This window comes from Annulohypoxylon truncatum (genome assembly GCF_022578515.1).
Source record: "Annulohypoxylon truncatum strain CBS 140777 unplaced genomic scaffold F4807scaffold_19, whole genome shotgun sequence".
Taxonomy (NCBI): Eukaryota; Fungi; Ascomycota; class Sordariomycetes; order Xylariales; family Hypoxylaceae; genus Annulohypoxylon; species Annulohypoxylon truncatum.
Window position 1 is genome coordinate 186,028 of NW_025953805.1, and position 23,376 is coordinate 209,403.

The 23,376-nt window shown below is 49.7% G+C and overlaps 9 protein-coding genes across 9 annotated transcripts; 6 read left to right on the top strand and 3 right to left on the bottom strand.

Annotated features, from left to right (window-relative positions):
* The first annotated feature begins 3,511 nt into the window (after window positions 1–3,511).
* Window positions 3,512–5,592, top strand: F4807DRAFT_105576 (FAD-binding domain-containing protein). The gene is made up of 3 exons (XM_047992684.1): window positions 3,512–3,813; window positions 3,876–4,900; window positions 4,960–5,592. Exons 1-3 carry the CDS (start codon window positions 3,593–3,595, stop codon window positions 5,232–5,234), a joined length of 1,521 nt encoding a protein of 506 aa, XP_047853482.1. The 5' UTR covers window positions 3,512–3,592; the 3' UTR covers window positions 5,235–5,592.
* On the top strand, window positions 5,439–6,884 carry F4807DRAFT_105583 (Alpha/Beta hydrolase protein). Its single transcript, XM_047992685.1, has 3 exons — window positions 5,439–5,699; window positions 5,776–6,442; window positions 6,521–6,884. Exons 1-3 carry the CDS (start codon window positions 5,643–5,645, stop codon window positions 6,799–6,801), a joined length of 1,005 nt encoding a protein of 334 aa, XP_047853483.1. The 5' UTR covers window positions 5,439–5,642; the 3' UTR covers window positions 6,802–6,884.
* Window positions 6,885–7,724: 840 nt separating this feature from the next.
* On the top strand, window positions 7,725–8,847 carry F4807DRAFT_428273 (tubulin binding cofactor A). Its single transcript, XM_047998252.1, has 2 exons — window positions 7,725–8,357; window positions 8,491–8,847. The coding sequence occupies exons 1-2, from the start codon at window positions 8,178–8,180 to the stop codon at window positions 8,674–8,676; spliced, it is 366 nt and encodes a 121-aa protein (XP_047853484.1). The 5' UTR covers window positions 7,725–8,177; the 3' UTR covers window positions 8,677–8,847.
* A 193-nt stretch (window positions 8,848–9,040) lies between these two features.
* Window positions 9,041–10,341, bottom strand: F4807DRAFT_428274 (Tho complex subunit 7-domain-containing protein). Its single transcript, XM_047998253.1, has one exon. The coding sequence runs from the start codon at window positions 10,218–10,220 to the stop codon at window positions 9,084–9,086; it is 1,137 nt and encodes a 378-aa protein (XP_047853485.1). The 5' UTR covers window positions 10,221–10,341; the 3' UTR covers window positions 9,041–9,083.
* Window positions 10,342–10,582: 241 nt separating this feature from the next.
* F4807DRAFT_105602 (COG4-domain-containing protein) lies at window positions 10,583–13,422 on the bottom strand. Its single transcript, XM_047992686.1, has 2 exons — window positions 12,007–13,422; window positions 10,583–11,947 (listed from the first exon to the last, which is right to left on the bottom strand). The coding sequence occupies exons 1-2, from the start codon at window positions 13,246–13,248 to the stop codon at window positions 10,754–10,756; spliced, it is 2,436 nt and encodes an 811-aa protein (XP_047853486.1). The 5' UTR covers window positions 13,249–13,422; the 3' UTR covers window positions 10,583–10,753.
* Window positions 13,423–13,598: 176 nt separating this feature from the next.
* On the top strand, window positions 13,599–15,268 carry F4807DRAFT_105620 (translation factor). The gene has a single exon (XM_047992687.1). It carries the CDS (start codon window positions 13,831–13,833, stop codon window positions 15,199–15,201), a length of 1,371 nt encoding a protein of 456 aa, XP_047853487.1. The 5' UTR covers window positions 13,599–13,830; the 3' UTR covers window positions 15,202–15,268.
* Window positions 15,269–15,336: 68 nt separating this feature from the next.
* Window positions 15,337–16,060, bottom strand: F4807DRAFT_461090 (snare-like protein; the record flags this gene model as incomplete). Its single annotated transcript, XM_048001633.1, has 3 exons — window positions 15,337–15,577; window positions 15,631–15,877; window positions 15,946–16,060. The coding sequence occupies 3 exons, from the start codon at window positions 16,058–16,060 to the stop codon at window positions 15,337–15,339; spliced, it is 603 nt and encodes a 200-aa protein (XP_047853488.1).
* Window positions 16,061–16,446: 386 nt separating this feature from the next.
* On the top strand, window positions 16,447–20,109 carry F4807DRAFT_428279 (cell division control protein 54). The gene is made up of 3 exons (XM_047998254.1): window positions 16,447–16,914; window positions 16,971–19,108; window positions 19,163–20,109. Exons 1-3 carry the CDS (start codon window positions 16,563–16,565, stop codon window positions 19,742–19,744), a joined length of 3,072 nt encoding a protein of 1,023 aa, XP_047853489.1. The 5' UTR covers window positions 16,447–16,562; the 3' UTR covers window positions 19,745–20,109.
* Window positions 20,110–20,525: 416 nt separating this feature from the next.
* F4807DRAFT_461092 (glycoside hydrolase family 2 protein) lies at window positions 20,526–22,981 on the top strand (the record flags this gene model as incomplete). Its single annotated transcript, XM_048001634.1, has 5 exons — window positions 20,526–21,996; window positions 22,058–22,122; window positions 22,179–22,255; window positions 22,324–22,731; window positions 22,852–22,981. 5 exons carry the CDS (start codon window positions 20,526–20,528, stop codon window positions 22,979–22,981), a joined length of 2,151 nt encoding a protein of 716 aa, XP_047853490.1.
* Window positions 22,982–23,376: the final 395 nt, after the last annotated feature.

Below are 23,376 nucleotides of genomic sequence, written 5' to 3' on the forward strand. Positions count from 1 at the left end.
GGGTATGCAGCAGGGATTCTCGATTCGGAAATCAGCTTGTTGCATGGTAGCATGGTTAAGAGCGCAGCAGCTGTCAGCCAGCAGATAACTCATCCCGGAGTCACGTCCCGCAAAGCCGGACAATGTGAAGTGTCGAGTGAAGCAAGAATTTGATGATTCTTGACGAGCCTCACCACGATGTAATTGTGGTAGCTGACGTTTCTAGGCTCTAGGAAGCCATATATCACTTCCACAACGGTTCATTATCCTAGTTGGGTGATGGTGAGGTGTTCGTCGAGTTGTCTAAGTCCGTAGACTCGTTCTAAAAAACCACTAAACTCTCGTTGCCCTTCTCGCCATTGAATTATGCCGAAGCATCATCATATCGCTTAAAGATGCTAGCTAGTCGTCTTACTAGACCTCGGCATGCTGGTTTTATCAACAATGCTAATTATGTGGTTAGATATCTGTCTCCGGGGAGCTGAAGATCTTCGTGAGTTTTTACCAACAGCAGCGTAGTTGGGAAGTTCTAGTCCGTCTAGTCCGCCCCAGATCTGGGGAATTGGGGGCTAGTTTCGATGATTGGCCTTATGGCCTCCCGGACTCGAAGGATTGGGCTCTTCGGACCGCCATTCACGACTCACGAGATGGACATTCCATAACCATTAAAATGAAAATCTCGGGAGCAGCCGTAAGCTGTGCTCGCTACATTAGCATCATACAACACGCACACGACTAAAGCAGACCCGCTGTTACTAGCAAGGCGCCGAACTGACGCCTCAACGCGCCGCATCCATTACGTATTTTAAAAACGTGAACAATGGGCAAATGTTCTTAATATCATAGGCTCTCAGCTTGTCCAGGTCTGTCAGGTGCAAGGTCTAGGCCGGTGGACCGTCGTAGGTTATTTGACATTGCAGCTATTTAGCCTGAATGCGGCAAAAATGCCTGGTCGCGAATTCGCCAGGGTTCCCATGCAAAAGTTTACAGGAGGGGTGGGATATTTCTGGGCGGAAGCTTCCGAGGCAATGCGAGCTTGGCCATGAGCGCGGGATCATGTAGTTCTCAGAGCTGCATCTCATCCTGACATCAATGCTGCTAGCCTTGTGGTCCAGCCCGATGGGCGCATTGAAGATGGTCAAAAAGTCCCACGAATGAGGAAGTCGTAGAAACAGCTAGACGATTAGTAGCAAGCGTCGACTTGGTCTTTAGTTTCCAATAGACTTATTCGCTACCGAGTAAGGTAGAGTCATAAGCGAGCTTCTACGTCAAAGCCGCCACGATGTAAGGGAAATCCTACCGGAATATCATGCTGGCTACCCTCGCAAATCCACCAGTAGTGCGATCATTAGGAATATTCTGAGTATTGGTCAGAGAGTAGACTGCCCACGTAGTCCATCCTACCTTATTACCTCAGGGGCTCAAAGCCGAGCGATTTGGAAATCCGGATGAACCTGCCAGACAAGTCGGGCGTATCGAAGAGGCTCTGTACGATGTCAACATAACACAATAAACATTTCGTTAGGGACGAATATTTAGACGATTGAGGTGAGACAGAGCTGAACGAGCCACTATGGCTGATTGGACGCCTTGCTAAGCAGCATATGCAATGTCCTGGTTCCAACATTCTGCTGAGGCTATTTCGTAGATTGATTGCATCGATCGAGCCGCCCAAGTCTCTCGGTTATGAGATCGAATCGCATTCAGCCTGACCAAGACATATATCCGCCGCCAGTCCACCTCCCACCGTACACATTGTCCAGCGATGGAAACCTGTTGACCACCCATTGGCCACATAATTCTCTCACGGCTCGCACGATTGCGTATTTTAAATAGACCGAACAATAACACCGAGGAGTGGATTCTTGTTTATTCCTATCTTCGTAACGCCATTCAATGCATCATGCATTCAGAGGGTATTTTCGCCCTCTATCCGATCCGGAACGCCGGTTTGCCGTGATTCAATCGGCCCCTTATATACATATCCTTGAATTTCCCCGAGAGAGGGATTATCTACCTCTATGGATGTGCCTCTCACGTGTTCCTTTAAACCTGAAATCCGAACCCGGCCATGCATGTTCGATACTGGTCGATTGTCGTCTTGCAATCGGAAGCTGGATCGGCGGCTTTCGAGAAAAGCATGCACTCGTCGCGCTTGGACTTCTCATCCTTGCAAACGCAGCAAGGCTATTTGTTCGTCGATAAGAGTCAGTAAAGAGTATCATTGATATCAAGGGTTTGCATTCATGCCTTGGGCTTGGTCACGGCGCGCGCATCGGAGCCGGAGCTCACGGCAGGTTTGGCCTCGGGCTTCGAGATCCAAGCTACATCAAATTAGTAAAGATTGAAAAAGAAGGTGACTTGAGTGTTGTCTCACGCAATGAGATACCTAACCAAGCCATTCTAATAGCGTTGAAGGTATTCTTGAATGTGTTACGATATAGGTAAAACGGTGAGGTTTTTTGTCGCAAACTGGGAAATTGTCCATGGAATTATTAATTGTCTAAATGATCTTCAAAAAAAAAAAAGATTGGACAATGTACCTTAGTATGACGTGATTTGTCAGTAACGGTGCATTTGCCTAGGTTACGATAAGCTACTGTCCGCACGGCCACATTCCTTATCTAAATTCCGAAACCATGTGGCGCCCCACAAGCCCCGAACCTTCCAAGACCACGGAAACCTTGTCTGCTTGTTTCCAAAAGTCCCAGCAATACGGGTGGCTGCGGATGATTGCTTAGATAATCGTTTCAATCGTTTTTAGCGCAATTTCTATCGCCAAACAACAAAACGACCAAAAGTTCCATAATTCCTATTTTGGTCAAAACAAAAGGGATTTGAGTCCTGGATTGGCTAGAACGCCGTCTCTCATTACCGAGAATCAAGCAACTTAGCCTACCATACTCATTAAGGTTGTTCCAAGCGACATGCTCATCCATACGGATTATTTCCGAGATTCAAGTGGTCATTCACTGCTCAGACCACGCATAGCCTCATTGCTTCTAATAGTGTCGGTTCGAACGTTTTGCTGATGTTAATCATAGACACAAGTATGTGACGATGCCTCATTGTAAACAAGTTATGAGTGTACCTTTTGGAACGACAAGCGAGAACATACCTAACAGGTGGTTCGACCGATGACCTTGATAGGTCCTGTTCATAACGGATCCATCAAAATTGGCCCTTGGGATTCCTAGCGTCGACCACCATCTTAAGCTAGTACCTGTTAGCTGGAATAGCTGAATCAGCCTCAATGGCTAGCACTGACACAGTTGGGTCCCGCATGAAGCGTTGTGGATACGGTGACAGGGCATGCGATAGTCGAAATCAAAGAACATTGCATCCACATCACACTATCGCCTTTTCCACTTCAAAAGACCACTCACCCTGCCTTCTAGAAGTTATGGGTCGTGCTTTCTTGATTTTAAGTACCTTGTTCATATGGATATAAACCATCGAAACTGCTCATGCAGTAACGAACTAGCTTCTGAATTATCATTAGTATCAATTTTGTGTCTTTCTCTATAATATTAATATCTAGTATATACGACTATCCGCCTTGGCCGTTTTGTCAACCAGACTACCGGGAAATCGTCCATACGGCGAATCGAATATGCCCGCAAGCATCCGCAATGCGGTCCTAACCGCTCTCTCAGTGATACCAACGGCCCGATCCGTTGCGCATATTCCTGTGAGAGGCGGTGATACGACACTTCCTGTGTTACGTTCTCAACAAGATACTTGCAATCAACTTAAACAGGCCTTAACCGGCGTAAATGGCACATTATTTCCCTCAGATGGAGCAACATATGAAGATTTTGAGGAAGAGAACTAGTAAGTTATTTCATATACAAATAAACCTGCGAGGCCTTGAATTAATCCCGTTCCACTTCTAGCTCTGCGGCGTGTAGACTACCGGCTGCTTGTATTGTAAACCCCAAGAGCGCGCAGGAAGTCTCAACGGTGATAAAGATCCTCTCCCAGACGGGTACCAAGTTTGCCGTTAGAAGTGGCGGCCACAATTATATTCCAGGCTTCGCCAGTATTAACGAAACGGGAGTTTTGGTCTCGCTTTCGAATTTAAACACCACCGTGTTGTCGACGGACAAGAAGACCGCCAAAATTGGCCCCGGAAACAGATGGGAGGAGGTCTATGGGGCTTTAGTTCCTCAAGGGGTAACTGTCGTCGGTGGTCGTGTCGGTCCTGTCGGAGTTGGCGGATTGATGCTAGGAGGTGGACTAAGTTACTTCGCGACCCAACGGGGTCTCGCGTTTGACAACGTCAAGTCGTACGAGGTGGTCCTCGCTAACGGTTCCATCGTCAATGCCTCCGCCAACAACCAGTATTCGGATTTGTATAAAGGATTACGAGGCGGCGGTCCCAATTTTGGCATAGTCACCAACTACGAACTCTACACGTTTCCTGTTGGGAACTTCTCCGTCGATGCACGAGCGTATAATACGAACCAGACCGATGACTTCCTACGCGCTATAGCCGAGTACCAGCAAGAAGGACAACTAGACCCCTTGTCAAGCGTTAGTATCCAAGTACTCGAGACTGGCCCAACGATCATGCTGCTCTACAACGAACCGGTACAGTCGGCTAAGGCGTTCGATGCCTTCTACAATCTTGGGTCGTACACATCGATCGCAGCTTTCAATGGCTCACTCATCGATGTGCTGGCTCTAACCGGATCACGATTTTCGACTGGAAATGTTAGCACGTACGGCGAGACATTTACCCACAAAGTTAATGCAGACTTAAACGTGGACTTGTACAACATCTTCGTCGAAGAGACAGCCAACCTCCCCAGCGGTGCTTCAGGGGCTTGGGTGCCGAACCCAATCGCTGCCAGCGTAGCTACCGTTGGGAAGCAGTACGGGGGAAACTTAATTGGTTTACAGGAGGTTCCGCAACAATGTTCGTTTATCCTTCCATATTGCTATAAAACATTAATACTAATAATCTGTTCTTAACAGGGTATGAATGGTTCATCACATGGACCGATTTGACACAGGAACAGGCCATCTGGAATATATCTCAACGAATAACGCAACGATGCACCGCTGCTACCGCGGCGAAAAACGCGTCCCTGCCATACCTTTTCACGAACACGGCGGGCATGGAACAGAACGTGCTCGGTAGTTTTGGCTCGAAGAATGTCAACACCATAAAAGCGATAGCAGCCAAATACGACCCGGGACAAATATTCCAGAAATTACAGAACGACGGATTCCTCATTAGAAAGTTATAAGAGAGGGAACCCATATTTTGCTCGTTTATTATATTTTATTTTACACCTTGTGAGGACGGCTGGTATATAGACTGGAAGGCTTTGATATGGACGATACCCCCAAAAAGAATTAGTATAATAGATAATAATACATAACAGTTATGACTATTTAGACCTCGTGACTTCGTGATCGCGGGATCTGTAAGATTTGCAGGAAAATAATTTGTTCTGGACTTCGATAAATTCTCAGACGGATCGCACCGAAGTACCTAAAAAGGCAATTGTGCTTCCATTGGTTATGACTTCATAGTTAACCCAGCCTGCCCAGCCAGCTTCATACTCGAAGGGTACTGCCGATTTCGAAGATATATACCTAACGGTCGTCGTATTATGTATTAACCTACTATGTTATAGATCAATACTCATGAAATGAAGTCGATCGAAGAGATTCGGGCTCTCTCGACCATTGACCCTGAACTCGAGCAGGTGAGTCGCACCCATAGCCTACATACTTCCTCCTTATAAATTCATACCTACATATTAGCTCACCGTATATGTCTAGCTGGTCAAGAACGGGCTCGTACTGCCTCCATCATGGGACAAAGACACAAACATACACGAAGTCCGCGCTCTGCTATCCCAAATCGCAGAGACGCAGAAGGACCAAGTAGACCCTCGCTTTGAAGAGAAAGACCTACAAGTCCCTACGAGGGATGATGAACTTATTACGGTGCGCATGCATCGCTTAAAAGAGCGGACTGAGTATAAGGACGGACGTCCAGGAATGCTGATGCTTCACGGCGGCGGGTATAGCATCGGCGACTTGAAAACTGGCGCCCGACTAAGCCGCGTATTCGCGGGCCTCGGCGGCGTTGCCGTGAACGTTGATTTCCGGCTCGCGCCTGAACATCCGTTCCCGGGGCCGGTTGAGGATGCGTTCGATGCCCTGGCTTGGGTTGCGGAGAATCTTGGAAACCTCGGAATCGACCCGGCGAAGGGGTTTGTGGTCGCGGGCGAAAGCTCCGGCGCGAATATGGCACTCGCGGTATCGTACCTTTGGATGACTCAGAGAAAGGATGCTGCCCTGCGGATCACGGGCATATATAGCAGCGCCAACTCGGCGGCAACCGGAGAGACGGTACCTGAGAGATACAGACCTTTCTTCCTAAGTATGGAACAGAATGCCCGCGCTCCTGTGATGGACATCGCAGCCATTGAGCGTATCAAAGGTAAGACAGACACCACACTGTGGAAAAGGCCATCGAGTAGTATTCCCATGCTAAATGAGGTCTGCCTCGTCTTTGCAGAGCTCTACAAGCCGGACCCAAAGAGCCCCATCGCATATCCGATAGCCATTACCGATCCCTCGATCATGCCTCGGACTTACTTCCAGGCATGCGGCCTAGACCCAACGAGAGACTGTACGTTGATTATGGAGCAAGTGTGGAAGGACGCCGGCGTCCAAACGAAGCTCGATATTTATTCTGGCATGCCTCATGTCTTTTGGGCTCTGGGACTTCCGGATTTGGAACAGACTAGGAAGCATGAGGCGGATACTAGGGATGGGCTCTTGTGGCTGTTGAGTTGATCTAATGGACTATCCTAAAAGCGCTCGTAGTGGGATGACAACTCGGCACATTGGTAGGCTTGCAAAAGCTGAACTGAATAATTTTCCACTCCATGAATTGGGACCCTCCGACGGCGGACGATAGTACCGAATCCGCCAACCCGCCAATTCATTTTATGTACTGCGATGTATACAGTACAAATGCACAGTACTTTAGATAACCATTACTGTATTTCTGAGCTTATAGGGACTATAGCGCTGAAGAGCGCTAAAGAGCGCTATAAATTACAGCGTGCTATAGCGCACACTCTCGTTATCACAGCGCCCTTAAATCCTACCCAGGTAATTAATCCTTAAATCAGTTTAAGGGTCAATTGAATAGTCAATTGAGCAGTCAATTGAACAGTCAATTGAACAGTTAATTGAATAGTTATTTTAATAGCTCTTTAATAAGTTCAATGATTACTGTTTAAAGGTCAGCCCCAAGGTGACACGTGACTTTACGACACTCAACGTATGGCACATGACTAGTGTCACATGACCTCCCTTGCTAGGTACAATATAGGTAATGTCGGTAAACCTACCTATCCAATACCTACATACTTACCTTTTATACAACGTATTTTAACCACGTTTGAACCTAACTAATTGATTAATCAATTAAATAATTAATTAATTAGATCGCTTTTAATCTGCAAATGTTTATTTAAGCCTAGCGAATAGCCAGGTGAAGCTTGCAATTCAATTGGATTAATCCCTTATAAATTATAAGGAGCTACGCGCTATAGCACGCTGTAGTTTATAGCGCTCTTTAGCGCTGTAGTCCCTGTAAGCTCAGAAATACAGTAATGGTTATCTAAAGTACTGTGCATTTGTACTGTATACATCGCAGTACATAAAATGAATTGGCGGGTTGGCGGATTCGGTACTATCGTCCGCCGTCCCTTGGCTGTTTATCTTTTTGTTTGATTCTTTACCTTATTTGATATCGTCCCTCACGTTAGGGAAGTAAATAATCATCGTGACAGTGAGGCTTTGTTTCACTCCAACATATCACCTTTTATAATCAACCGTACCGAAGTGAAATGGCCCCTGAATAAGAGCGATGGGACGAGTGAAGAGAAAAGATATGGATTGATATTCTGCTTAATCGCATATTAATACCGTTTCCCCTCCTGCCCCGCCAACCCCCACCAATACATTATTTGTACGTGATTTCAGCAACTATTACATAAATAAATATCAACTAGCAACTTCGATCTAGGCAACTACATAACAAACCCCTTTAAAAGCAGGAAGAAAGCTGCTGTTGTTGATTTCTTGACTTCCTTATCATACTCCCATCAACGTCAAATACCTAGGCACCAAGCACCGCACGAACAGCCTACACATCAACAATGCCTCCCCCAACCCCCCTCACCATTGCGACGCAATCCGTCCAACGCCTCGTCAAGGAAGAAAAGTACTACCGGAAGGAACTCGAGCAGCAAAACGAGCGTGTCAAGAAGCTCGAGACAGACATCAAGAACGAAGGTGAAGGCGCAGACGGCAATGCCGGATACGTGCTGAAGCAGGAGGTATGTTTCGCCTTCCCTTTTCCAACAACTCCTCCCTCCTTTTATATGTACCTATACTTCCTTCATGGAAGTGCTAGACCCAATATATATATAAAATTAGGATATTATGGATGTTAATTAGTCCTCACTACAGCAAAAAGCCAGAGATGAGACCAAAGCCGTCTTCGCGCCCCTGAACGAGCGCATCGCCGAAGCCGTCCAGCGCCTTGAGGAACAGATCGCAACGGCCGAGAGCGAGGAGGGGTCTCCCGAGGAGCTCAAGAAGGCCAAGGAAGCCTTAGAGCTAGGGAAATCTGTGGAAGAGCCGCCTGCCGCATAATGTACCAGGTACCCAGACATGTGGAGGGGACTTACGGACTAGGGGTTTGGTGGTTCGTGTACGACTACGAAGAGGAACTTTATGAATTAATATAGTGATACCACCTTTATTACAAAATGAAGATTAAAGCATCGACTTCAAGATTACGAGAAGTTCACTCGAGTAGAAGGGATTCGTGAATGGGTTTTCGTTATTATCATGCCTATCTGTGTAGACAACCTTCATTCTGCTGTTCTGCTGGGTATAACAACTCCCGCCTGCATGTTGTGATCGGCTATCGCGGACTAGACTTCATAGCTCAGTGGCAATGAGTCTCCAAAACATCACAGCTGAACCTCGCCATGATTAAGCACCCCCCGCCCACCCCCCCAGGAACTATGCCCGACCACCCCTCACCACATCTTCCTTCACGACGTATCCATACCATCCGGCGCCTCCACCGTAATCTGCGGCGTCTCCTGAGACTCATTCTCCGCCATCGGCGTATCGCCCTGCGGCACCTGGTTCTGCTGCTGCGCTCCGGGCTCGCTCATCTCGATATCCTCGCCCTCCTCCGGCTCCTCGTCTCTCGGCTGCTGGCTGCCCGCGCGCTGACTCGGGACCTGGCTACCGGCACGCGAGAAGTCGCCGCTATCGCCTAAGCGAGGCTTCAAGGTACTACCCGCCGCGCCACCAGGACTATCCGGTCGAGGCGTCCGTCCATCACGGCCCCCGCCAAGCAAAGGCGTAGCACCTCCCGCATCGCCCTTAACCGACACAGCGCCGCTCTCGGGCCTCGGCGTCGCATTCCCACTGACCAACCCTCCCCCTCCCCCACCCTTCCCCGGCGTCGGCGCCGCCTCGCCATCCTCCGCATCCGAATCCATGCCCTCGCGCCGCTCAACCTCCTCCTTCTCGTCGCGGATCAGCGCGCGCAACCTCTTGCCCTCCTCGACCAGCCGCTCGAACTGCTCGCGCCGCTCGCGCCACGTGTGCCCGTACGTCTCGCTCTCGCGGCGCAGGCCCTCGCACTCGTCGCCGAGCTTCGCCAGGTTCGCGGCCTGCTCCGCGCGGGGGCGCAGCATGCGGTTGCTCGTGATGCGGTCGGCGAGCTCGTCGAAGCGGCGCCGCTGCGCGAGCGTCGCTCGCGCTTCTTCGAGCTGTGCTTTCAGCCGCGCGTTGCCTTCCCGCACCGACTCCATCGTTTCGAGGATCCGTACACGGTCCGCTGCGTATCGCTCCCGCTCTTGCGCGTTGGCTGTTCCTAAGAATTGCAGCCGCAGGATCTGCGCGTTGAAGGCTTCGAAGTCGAGGATGATGTCTTCTTTTAGCGCGGTGATGTCGATGGTGGCCGGGGCCGCTTCGCCCGCCTCGCCGTTGTTGTTGGCAGTGGTGGTGCTCTCGGGTGGTGGTGTGAGCAGCTTGGCTGGGCTGGTGAAGGCGCTGGGGTGGACGAGGCGTCTGATGAGCCGTTTGAATGATTTCTCCTCGACGTTAAGGAGGCGGGTTTTGTGAAGCTCGTTTTCCTCTCGCTCCTCCAGGAGCCCGAAATTTTGGGATGCCATGATATGGGGATATTGAATTCCAACGATGTTAACGATAGAAAAGGTATGAAGGTGGTAGTTATTGTGTGGAATTTAAAGGTTGGGCGGATGTGTGAATAGGTAAGTTTGAAGTTTAGCTGGGGGTAGCTGTGAATGTTGGAAATGGAATTTGGTTGAACGCGGTTGGCTTATCGATTATTTTCTTATCGATAGATGTCACCGTCCTTTCAATGGAAAAGCTGCAGTAAATGAATATTGTTTATATCAATATTTCCTTACCTAAGCGCGATCCTAGGTACTTGGGCACAGAATGTTTTATCTGGATAATACTCCTTTTCATCGCTCTTGAAAAGATATTTGGCATATCATCGACAAAATGTCTTCATGAAATATCAATATGAACACTTCAAATTTCAATATGTTTGTAATTGGGAAGAATATGGCTCATTAACAGCCCCCTATTTTGAGTCGTCTATCATGACTTTGTACATACAACCAAGACACATCCTACGCTTGCTATATACCATAGATCTAAAGCGTATAATGGTTTTTCATCATGCTTTCACTAAATTCCTAGCTCTCCGCCTCTCGTCCTCGTTGAGTACCCATTGAATGCCGTCTTCCCCATCCTCACTGCTTAGCTCTTCCCACTCCTCTTCTTCCATGTTGGCGACCATAAGTATTTGGGTTACTCTCGCGAACATTTCTCTAACAGACCAGTTCCCCCTGGAGACGGTGCTGATTATACCCGAGAAATCTCGGTCCATGCGTATTGCGCCGTACGCGCTCGTCTTCCCGCTGTAGCTCCATACTCTTTTCTCGAGCGTCTTGGCCAGGTCCGTCGCCGTGAGATCCACAAGTGCGGTAAACGTTTTAGGAGTCATCAATCGCGCGATTGGTTTCATTAGTGCGTCCCATCCACGCTCAAACCTCCGCTGGACGCGATCTATCATCTCGTCCTCGTCTTCGTCATTTTGACGGGCGATTTCGGCGAGTTCATCTTCGGACCGCCAATAATCTGCATCGCGGAAGGCTTCGACGAGAACGGGCTTTAGTCTTTGCTTGACAACAAAAGTAAAAAGCACTTTCAAGGCATCTGATATCAGTTCACCAGTCTTAATAGCGAACGTGGAATTCAGTGTATTGAGTGCTGAGGTTACGAATGTGACGTCGTGTTCGAACGGGAATTTTGTTGCTAAGGGGTTAGATTGAGATGTCTCATTAGGTTGATCAGGAGAAGTGCCCAGCTGCGATGCAATGATGCGAGCCAAGTAATCTTTTGCAACGTCCAAGCTATTGATGAGCACAATGAAAGCAATAATTTTGTTCTCGGGCGGAAGGCCTCCTTGGACTGTCGGCTGGGGGTAGGATTCATCTCGCATTCTCCGCTGTACCATTCCGATGAAATCGGATCCTAATACTCTTCCGACGTCCGGGATGACCGAGGCTGCTACGTCGCGCTGCGATGTTGATATAGCTTTCTGGGTTATAGTACTGACGATATACATAATATCATCCACAGCTGATATTATATAAGGCGCATTTCCGTCGATAGACTTGTTGATATTGAGTGAAAGGCCACTAGGTGATTCGTCGAGTTGAAATGCCTTCTCAACAGACCTCCTGAAAAAGAACATGGCCAAAGAATTGTATGGTATTGTAAGCTTTCCTGAGATCTTTCGGCCAAGATTAGATTTCGTAACGACCTCTGGTATTGATAGAGGAGCATCTTCGGGAGTATTTGGGTCCTATAAAACACTGAGGTTAGCTATTGGCGTCTCGAAATCATAAAAAAATAGTTAATTACCTTGCATTTCCCAGCAAGAAACCTCGAGTATAATGCCCATCGTCCAAGCATGACGGAGATCTCACTGAGTAGACTGTCCACTTCCTTCATATCCACACCTTCGTCCTCGCTGTTCCGTGTGTTGGTCCCGCCGCCTAGCGCTGGCGAATTCATACGTGGTGTACCTGTAAGCGTTCTCTGTGGTGGAAGGAAGCTCTGTACTAGGAAAGAGAACGGATAACTCTTTGCATCTGTGAGTTTCCTATCAACACCTCTCTCATCACTCCACGAATCCAAAATAATGCCGCCTTGCACATCAGCCTCCATCTGGAGCCTCTCTATAACTTTTACCATCTTGCCCTCACCATAATGTCTCTCCACAAGTCCACCATGGCTTTCAACTATCTGAGCTATGTGTTCAAATAGCTTTGTGAGAGCATTAGCATAGAAGAACCCATCTTTCTTCCCGGCATCTCCAGGTGCTGCCCGGAGAGTCGCCCTAGCCGTGCCAGCAACACCCTGGCATACATATCGCCCATATACATCTAATCCAACGTCGCCTCTTCCTATTAAAGGAAATAGTTTGAAAAATCTCGTGACTTTGGCGCCGTCGCCGTCTTTGGCCGCCTTTTCGAACTCCCGTAGGAACAGGCCGCATAAGCTTTCTTTGGCGTTTTCAAGAGTCACCCACGGCGCATCTGGCACTTCAACACTCGGTACCATAGAAGCCGCAAAGCCACCGCGTATTATGGGTTCGGGCACCTTGCTGGCGCGGGAGATGTAACCAGCCGCGGCCTCCCAGTCCTGCGGCGCACCCATGCTACCGACGACTCCATGGACGCAGGCCTTGAGCTCTGCAACCTGTTCCACTACCTTCAGTGTTTGCTGCACTCTGTCCTTTTCCAAGTCGAGATCTTTAACTCGGCTAGAAAGCCGACCTGCAGTGTCGGCAGCTGAGGAAAGCATGCCATTGCTAATAGATCTTGTTGCGATAACTTGGGAGCCTAGATTCGCACGGAGTAGATCGAGCCGTCCTAACTCTCGAGATAGGTCTGCTTGGGAGGAGAGAAGCGCATTAAGGCGACTTGTTACGCTGGTCTCGCGGACGTGTAGGGCAGCCAATGCGGCGCGGACGTCGGAAAGCGTGGAGGCATCGTGAATAGAAGGACCTGAACCTGAGGTCGAGTTGGCGTTCAGCTTATTAGTCGGTTTCTGCGTTGTTGGCCCCGAGGAGTTGCCATTGGGGATATTGTTGGCGGACATTGGGACATCGATTGTGGGAGGCGCATAGCGAGCGACGTAAGATGTCGAGCCTAGCCTGAAGTTGTAAAGTGTGGACTGGGAAGTTGGCCAGTTCGTCCAACCAAGTTTGAACCAACAGTGGTGGTCGATTCTACACCCCGCCTAAGCGATACAAAACCGATAGGGCTTAGCGACATGGTGGAAGAGTTTAACCACTAAATGCAAAGCAATTACGCCCTGAATCCCCTGAACTAAAAATAATTATAGCGCCATTTAAGCTTCGGGGTACATTGAGTACACCTCCAGTCTTAATCGATAAGCTTCCAATTGTAATTTTTAGTTCAGGGCCTATATCGTCATCGTTGTCGCCTGTACTTTTTTATGAGTCACTTTCCATAAATTTTATTTTCATAGCAAATAGAACTTATAGACGGTTCTTAAGAGATCTTGAGATCTTTTAACTGGTTTACCGAAGTACAATAACCAGGACATATTTAATCTATCAGAATTTCACAAATACCTATACAATCAAGCAAGTTGGCGCCTAAGATCTTGGGTCTAAGACTGAAAACTGTTCGAGCTGCTTTTCACTCCTACAGCACAATGTCTCAAGATCTCCCGAGAATGAAGACCCGCGTCCTTAGGGTACCAGAGAAGGATTTAGGAAAATTTAGAGGAGACGAGGAATATGAGCAATCAGGATTATGGGAGGTCTCTCAAACTCCATCACCCAGTCTCCAAATCCTTCATGAGGCTGCAGATTATCTGAGGACTAAGGATACACCAGTTGCGTTCCCAACTGAAACCGTCTATGGGCTTGGAGCGGATGCAACGCGAAGCAGTGCGGTTAGGGGGATCTATACTGCGAAGAGGAGGCCAGCAGATAACCCCCTAATCATTCACGTCTCAGATTTGGACATGCTTCGAAGGGTCCTAACCCCTGAGGATACGACCAACGGTACGACCAATGGCAAAACAAACGCTAGAACAAATGGCACAACGGAAACTATCCATGATAGAATACCTGAGATATACAAGCCTCTCATAGAACGATTCTGGCCAGGACCCTTGACGATACTGCTTCCCAATCCAACTCCGTCCAAGTTAGCCCCTGAAGTAACGGCCGGGCTGAAGACCTTTGGTGTTCGGATGCCGAAGTCACCGCTTGCCCTCTCACTTATCAAACTAACGGGTGCACCCCTAGCAGCTCCATCAGCAAATGCCTCTACGAAACCTTCACCAACTATGGCTGAGCACGTACTCGAGGATCTAGATGGCCGTATCGAACTAATCCTTGATGGTGGCCCTTGTCACGTTGGAGTTGAAAGCACAGTAGTAGACGGTTTATGCGATCCTCCTTTAATTCTAAGGCCTGGCGGAGTCAGCATAGATGAATTACGGAGCTGTGCCGGATGGGAGAAGATCGAAAAGGGGTATAAAGACCAGAGCGAGTCAGGCAAAGCTGCACCAAGAGCTCCCGGAATGAAATACAAACATTATAGTCCCAAAGCGAAGGTGGTTCTGTACGAGGCGAGTTTCGCCGCAGCTAAAGACGGCATTCAGTCCGAGGACTTCGATGCGTTCGTACAAAATCGGCAATCACAGGAAGACCCACATGTCGGTATAATACGAACTCGATATTGGAAACCTGCTGCTGGACTGCAATGCGGTGACTTTGAAAAGCGGGAAACGGTAAAGACGGAGACTAGTCAGGGGAGTCAGGAGGCAGCTGAGCTTGATGTTCAAGAAACAGCACTTTATGATACCACGAGTGGAGCTTCGATCGGGAAGCTTATGGATATAAGCATAGGGGCGGACACTAGGAGCATAGCGCAAGGACTCTTTTCGGCGCTACGGGAACTGGATAGACGAGGTGCGGATATCATATTTGTAGAGGGTACAGTAGACGATGAAGATATCGGCGCGGCGGTCATGAACCGGCTGCGCAAGGCAGCTTCTCGGATTAGGTCGTAGATCATAGCCGGCACGACCACGCCGTCTATCTCAATGCCAACACTTCGTTAAGAATAAAATAACGACTTTTCAACCAACGCCATGCCAGAGTCTACGTTTAAGGCCATCTCATAATCTTTACCTGAACTGCGCCTCTCACAAGCCTTGCCTCAACCAATCTGTCAACTTGGCCTTTCCTAATTGCGCCAGGTTGTTCACTCCTTGTTCGCTAAGGTCGATGCGGCTGAGGTTAACATCTTGCGTCGGTGCCTTGCTGACTCTCTGTACGATGATTGTTGGGTCGGTCTCTAGGATGATGCCATCGTCCACAATCTCGTCGATAGCGAGTGATACCAAGTCGTAGTTTTCAATTATCGTTCGCTTGTCAACCGATTGCCTTGCGCCCAGTTAGCTTTAAATCCAATCGAATCCCTAAACTAGTCGACATACTTAAATAGTAGGTGTAGCGAATCTCGCAGTGCCAAGATGACGTTGTATAGGAGGACCTCGTTCTCGTCCACGCCACCCACAACATACATCATCACATCTGACTCCATCTTATACAGAACGATTCGGTTGTCGTAAAGGATGATGTCGCCAGTCTGTTTTGCCGTCTTCTCTAGTAGACCTTTCTCGAACGTCTTCTGCGACTTCACATCTGCGAATGGCCCGCTAGGTTGGTGATGAGGAGTTGATGCTATAAGAGACTCTTGTCAGCAGCTACAACACCTCAAAGTCATAAGATCGAGAAGAGGTCGAGCATACAAGCTGTGGGCGCATGGTGGGGAGAGCTGTAGTATTTCGCGAATATCCTAGAGCCATCATCGATGTTAAGAATGATGATGGCATTCACCGAGGATAGGGACATCCCAGGCGCCATTTTGAAGGTTTAGGTACGTATTAGGTTTTAGATAGAGAACAATTGTGTAATAAAATTTCAGGACGTCGTCTAGTAATTGTCTATAGCACCAATGTCAATTTCAAGTACCAATGCCAGCATAGGAAGTGTTCAAGGTGTAAGGTACATGGAGTGCATGTGGCATTTGGCTAGAGTGGGTCCAAATGAGATGGATAAACTGTTTTAGCGGAACCGCAGTCAAGGGTCCCCCGCACAATCTATACACAAGCCAGCATAATATTATACTATACTTGTACAAAAGTAAATAGAGCAATTAAGTAGTTGCACAATTTCCACTTTACGCGAAAGAACGCGCTAACCCCCTTTCGACGCGTCCCCGTTTTACGCGATTTCTCTAGGGCGGTATCTGGATATCCCACTTTCCTGGCTTGATCTTCCCCATCACCCACTTTCTTCTCAAGCCAACTTCCACTTCGTAACCAAGTACTGTCTTCTCGTTGCATTTGACCATATCATAGTCAAGATGTCGTCGCCCTCTACTCGCCGTACGCGAGGCTCGCAAGCCGGAACTCCACGTCGGAGTGCACGAAATTCTCAAGTGCCCCAAAGCAGTCCCGCCAACGGGGGGGCGTCACAAAATGGATCGCAGAATGGGAACAATTTGGCTCCCAATCCCCCATCTCAATTAGCATCAAGCCCCCTATTTTATCAGTCATCTCCGGCCCCTGGAAATGATAGGAGTTCACCTGCCATACGCCACAACACCGACAGCCAGAGCACCAATGCCAACACCGGTGCAGCGCCCAGTTCGCCGCTACGCCGCATGGGAAGCGATGGCGATCGCACACCCAGAGCTAGTAGATCACTTATGGGTGGTGAGAATAGATTCATCATTGGTGAAAAATCACGAATATACTGATCAATTCCTCAGAATCATCACCCATTCGATATGAACCGAGTTCAAGCCCTGGACCTGGGCGTAATTTGCACCCACAATCCGACCTTCGAAGCGAGAGCAGTAACTTATTTGTTGGCCCAACTGATACCCCACGGGCCAACAGGGTTAATCGAAGAGGTGACATCAACTCCGAGATTTTCAGTAGTGCTGGCCGAGGAGGCAGCCGTGTCATCTTGGATGATGCTGGGCGCGTAGTCCGAGAGATCCATTCCGACGCGGCAACCTTTTCTAATTTAGACCCGAATACGACCGATGCCAATGTTCTCGGCGGCCAGGACAATGCGACAATATGGGGTACTACCGTCTCCATCGACGATACATACGCTGCATTCAAGGATTTCTTGCGGAATTTCACCAAGAAGTACCGCATGTGGGGTGAGGGAATGACGACAGAGCAGACAGATGCTGATCCTGAGAGTACAACCAAACCGTACTGGGAAGAGTTAAATAACATGCTCATCCTTGGTCAACGAATTCTCTATGTCAACATCCAGGACTTCAAACTATACCCGCCTACCAGGAAGATGTGGCACCAAATCCAGCACTACCCACAAGAAATCGTGCCCCTCATGGACCAGTCTGTCCATGATATCATGATAGAGCTCGCGCAGGCTGAAATGTCTAGGCAAAGGAGCCAGAGCCATGCGACAGCAGCAACGCCCCGTAATGGTGCACCAAGTTCGGACATGCAGTTCCCGAGCTCAGAGCACGGCGATGAGCCTCAACCTTCGCAACAACGACCTCCACAAGGGCCTACTCTAGAAGAAAAGGTCATGGATCAGACTTACATGACCCGGCCTTATGGCCTTGATGAAGTCATAAATCTACGTGATCTTAATCCCTCCGACATGGATAAGCTCATCTGTATTAAAGGTCTTGTGATCCGTACAACGCCAGTTATCCCAGACATGAAGCAGGCCTTTTTCCGATGTAGCGTCTGCAGTCACTCTCTTCTAGTCGGCCTCGACCGAGGCAAGATTCGAGAGCCTACCGAATGTCCACGATACCTATGCGACTCTAAGAACTCTATGCAAATCATCCATAACAGATGTGAGTTTGAAGACAAGCAAGTCATCAAATTGCAGGAAACACCCGATGCCGTGCCTGCTGGACAGACACCGCACTCAGTGTCAGTCTGTGTTTATAACGAGCTGGTGGATTTCTGTAAGGCTGGTGACCGCGTCAAGATTACGGGTATCTACCGTGTGAGCCCAGTGAGGGTTAATCCGCGGCAACGCTCAGTCAAGAGTGTTTTCAAGACGTTCGTCGATGTTGTTCACGTCGCCAAAGTCGACAATAAGCGAATGGATATGGATCCCTCCACTCTCGATATTGAAGTTGACGATTCGGAAAACCATATCGAAGAGGTACGAAAGATCAGTCCTGAGGATGAAGAGAAGATTAAGGCTACCGCTGCTCGTCCGGATATTTATGAGCTTCTCGCTCGATCACTGGCTCCATCCGTTTACGAGATGGACGACGTGAAGAAGGGCATACTCCTCCAGATGTTTGGAGGAACGAACAAGACTTTCGAGAAAGGAGGTAGTCCAAAATATCGAGGTGACATAAATGTCTTGCTATGCGGTGATCCGTCGACCTCAAAGTCTCAGTTGCTCAAATATATCCACAAGATTGCTCCTCGTGGTGTATACACCAGCGGCAAAGGATCTTCTGCTGTTGGTCTCACCGCGTACGTCAGTCGTGACCCCGAGACTCGGCAACTGGTACTCGAGTCTGGTGCATTGGTCTTGTCCGACGGTGGTGTATGCTGCATCGACGAGTTCGATAAAATGTCCGATTCTACCCGCTCTGTTCTTCACGAAGTGATGGAACAGCAGACGGTTTCAGTAGCTAAAGCTGGTATCATCACGACGTTGAACGCCAGAACCAGCATTTTGGCATCAGCCAATCCGATTGGTTCTCGATACAACCCGGACCTACCTGTTCCCCAGAATATTGATCTACCACCTACACTATTATCACGATTCGATCTCGTTTACTTAATTCTCGATCGAGTCAACGAGTCGACAGATCGCAAGCTGGCTCGCCATTTACTTTCTATGTATCTTGAAGATAAACCTCAATCCGCCCCGACCAATAACGAGATATTAGTAAGTTCATTAAATGGAACTCATTAGAAAATGTATCACTAACAGAATCTTCAGCCTGTGGAATTTTTGACATCCTATATCTCATATGCTCGTAATCACGTCCATCCAACCCTTTCTCAAGACGCCTCGCATGCACTTGTTGAGGCATACGTCAAGATGCGCAAATTAGGACAAGATGTCCGTTCAGCTGAGAAGCGTATTACCGCCACAACCCGTCAGCTTGAGTCGATGATTCGTCTCGCCGAAGCGCATGCCAAAATGAGACTGTCCACGACGGTCACCAAAGGCGATGTTGAGGAAGCTGAGCGACTTATCCAGTCGGCGCTGAAGACTGCGGCTACCGACTCTCAGGGCCGCATTGATATGAGTCTTCTTACGGAAGGTACTAGTGCCGCAGAAAGGAAACGCAAGACCGAGATCAAGGAAGCTGCCCTACGTCTTCTCGACGAGTTGACCAGTGGCGGACAGAGTGTGCGATGGAGCGAAATCAGCAGGAAGCTAAACGAAGGATCGAGTGTTCCGGTTGAGCCAGCCGATTTTGCCGAGACAATGAGGGCCCTCGAGATGGAGGGTTCTATAATGATCACGGGTGAGGGTGCCAGAAAGAGCGTGAGACGTGTGACGAGCGTCGCGTAATTAGGACGGGAAGTGGACGAGAATCAGGTTTGGTTCCTGGACTAATGTACGAGTTGTGGGGTTAACGTCATCGGGCAGTTCGTCTATGCTGGCTGGCATCTTAGATATGGTTAAACGTTCAAGGAACTGGACATGAGCTACAGAAGTGTGACGAATTAATGATGGAGTGAATTAAGAAAATATTGAACATCTGATGAAAACATGTAAATATCTGCTTTCGGCTTGTGCTACTATCTCGGCAGCCTCAAGGCTGAACTACGTCGTTTTCCTCGGCAAGTCAACTCCCGAATGGCTACATGTAACGAGCCCCCTAAAGATAGCTTGTCCTACGTAACGTAACGATGTCTATTAAACTCGAGGACTACAGGAAGCGACCTGGTTTTTCTGTTTATAGAAAACCCAAAAGGTGTTTGTAAGAGCTCTCCAAATATTACACTATGCAAGACTCGCAGCTGGAGTCCAGTTTTGTCGATCTACACCAACTGTCATTGGTGCGCAGTGACGTCAACCCTTCTCCTCACGTTTCAAAGAAATGGACCACGATACGCCGATATCGAAAGCGGGCGGTTCGTATACCTCAGGTTTTGGCGATGATCTTCATAGATTAGGGGCGCTCGCTTTTCTTTTTCCTCTCTGTTTCTCTGGCCTTGGTCTAACTACGTAGGTACTCTAGAGTAGAGTATACGCTTCGTTCTTTACACACGGCCCCCTCTTTTTATAGGCTATAGGCATACGTAAGGAGATTACAGGAAGGATTACACGAACGGACTTCGACGCCACAATGGCTTATAACTCCAAAGATAACTACCCGCGCCCGGACTTCGTCCACGGAAATCACAGGTGGACGCCCATAAACGACGGCTGGTCCATCCTCTTCGACGACGAGGACGTCGGGCTCAGGGAGCAGTGGCACATCGCCGGGGTCCCGGACAAAGTGTCCGTCAAACCCACCGCCACCGACGCGGAGGCGGAGGCGCTCGCCCAGCGGCTCGCCGCCTTCCCGGAACTGAAAGAGAAGGGCTTCCAGGCCCCCCGGGACCGCACGTACGAGAAGCGCCCCATCAACGTGCCCTTCACCTTCCAGACCAAGGCCTCGGACATCGACGACAACGACGCGCACGAGGTGCTCTGGTACGAGCGGACGGTCGCCGACCCGCGCTCGGACGCGGAGAGGGGCGCCGGAGACCGCGTGCTGCTGCGCTTCGGCGCCGTGGACTACGACGTCACCGTCTGGGCTGCGGGGTATCCCGTCGCGGCGCACCGCGGCGGCCACGTGCCGTTCGAGGTCGACATCTCGGACGCGCTGGCGCGCGCCGCCGCCGCGCAATCGACGGAATTTTTGCTGGTGCTGAGGATCCGCGACTCCCCGCACGACCTGGCGCAGCCGCGCGGCAAGCAGTACTGGGCGCCGCAGCCGGAAAGCATCTTCTACCACCCGTCGAGCGGCATCTGGCAGCCGGTGTGGCTGGAGGTCGTGCCGCCGACGCGTGTGGGGGATAGCTCCGCGGGCACCGTGCTGCGCGCTAATAATATTAAAGAAGGGCTCCTCGAGGCAAGGGTCTCGGTGCTGGGAAGGCGTGCGGGACACGCGTATGCCGTTGAGATCGAGGGGAGTTTGCACGGTGTGAAGGTCGCGAGTAAGCAAGAGAACGTGCCGGCGGATAAGGATTACGTGTTTGTGAATCTGGGGCTGGAGCTCAGTGATGAGCAGAAGTCGGGCGCGCCGCCGAGTTTGGCGGAGTGCGCGCCGTATTACGATACCCATAGCTGGAGGGGCAACCTCGCGCTGTGGAGCCCCGAGCACCCGACGCTGTATGATATTTCGATTCGGCTGTATGATGGCGAGGGCGCGCTGCTGGACGAGGTGACGACGTATACCGGGTTCCGGCACCTGGACTGGAATAAGGGCGACCGCACGTTCCGGCTCAACGGGTGGCCGCTGTTCCAGGCGCTGGTGCTGGACCAGGGGTACTGGCCGGAAACGGGGCTGACGCCGCCGTCGCCGGAGAGCCTGAAGAAGGATATAGAGATCTCGAAGCGCATGGGGTTCAACGGGTGCCGCAAGCACCAGAAGGTCGAGGACCCGGTGTTCTTGTACTGGGCTGATAAGCTCGGATACCTGGTCTGGGGCGAGATGGCGAACGCGTACGAGTTCAACGAGGACTACGCGGAGAGGTTCAGCCAGGAGTGGTTGGAGGCTGTGAAGAGGGATATTAATCACCCTTCGATCGTCACTTGGACGCCTGTTAATGGTGTGTGAAAATTACCCCTGTTATGATTTGCTGTTTGGAGTGAGGGCTAACTTGGTTACAGTATGTCTACAAATTTCTTGCTTTTCACCTGCATTTACATTGTTTCCTCTCTCGAACTCGGACGATGTTTCTATAGACGGTATTCAAGCATTCGGTTTTGGAGATATGCTAATGTGTAACAGGAGAGCTGGGCCTACCCTGACCTGAAAGGCAACGTGGAGCAGCGAAATCATATCCGCTCGCTCTACTACCTCACAAAGTAAGAACCCCAGCAACCAATCACTCATCGAGCCCAACGAGAAAATTACCCCTAACCCCTAATCACAGAACCCTAGACCCAACGCGCCCCATCAACGACAACTGCGGCTGGGAGCACGTCATCACAGACCTAAGCACCTTCCACGACTACTCGGACGCGCCGGAGCTAGCCAAGACATGCTCTACTTTAGAAGGCATCCTAGGCAAGAAGCTCGGCGATCGCGACTTCTTCGTGGGGCCCACTACCTTGCCCGACGGCAGAAAGGACAAGGGCACGAAGCACAGGGAGGGGGCGCCGGTGATCTGCTCCGAGTTCGGGGGCGTGAACATCGCGCCGGCGAAGCGGGACGAGGGCGGCGAGAGGGATTGGGGATATACGACGGCGAGCGACCCGCGAGACCTGCTGAAGCGGTTCGATAGGCTTCTTAGGGCGGTCGTGGAGCCGGGGCATATTTGTGGGGTTGTTTATACGCAGTTGTGAGTACCTACCTACCAACCCGCTACGATCGTTTTTAAGGGGAAGGAAGGGGAGAGGAAAAATAGGGGTGGGTTGAGGGTGTTGAGCGCTGATTACTAATACGTATTGTGTGACTGTAGGTCCGATGTCGAGCAGGAAGTCAACGGCCTGTATTCGTTCGATAGGAGGGAGAAGATCCCGGCGACGGAGGTCAGCAAGATTGTCGAGGAGGTGATTAAGGTGTACTATGATAGTCTGCCGAAGGATTAGTGATACCCGAGGACTTGGGATTAAGGTCTAGCGGCCTGTCTTGGTGGAGGGCCCTGGCTAAGTATTTAGGCAAGAGATGAATGGATTAGGTATTATGGAAGAGATGGGCATTTTGGAGGATAGGTATATTTGATAAATTATATGAATCTATTATTGAATTGGCACATTGGTGGTGATACTTGGGGTTACTGCGGAATGAGCTCTACATGTTTGATTAAGAAGTTGGGCGTATTCATATCTCGGAGCTACTATCAAATTACAATGTGGCTAAGAAGTTATCCATGGTATGAGTCTGCTCGGTTCCTTTATTCAACACTCAAGTAATGTGAACTGCGGCAATAGGGGCTTGCTGCATAGAACATTTTTGTTGAAATGGGACTAGATAAGCATCATGA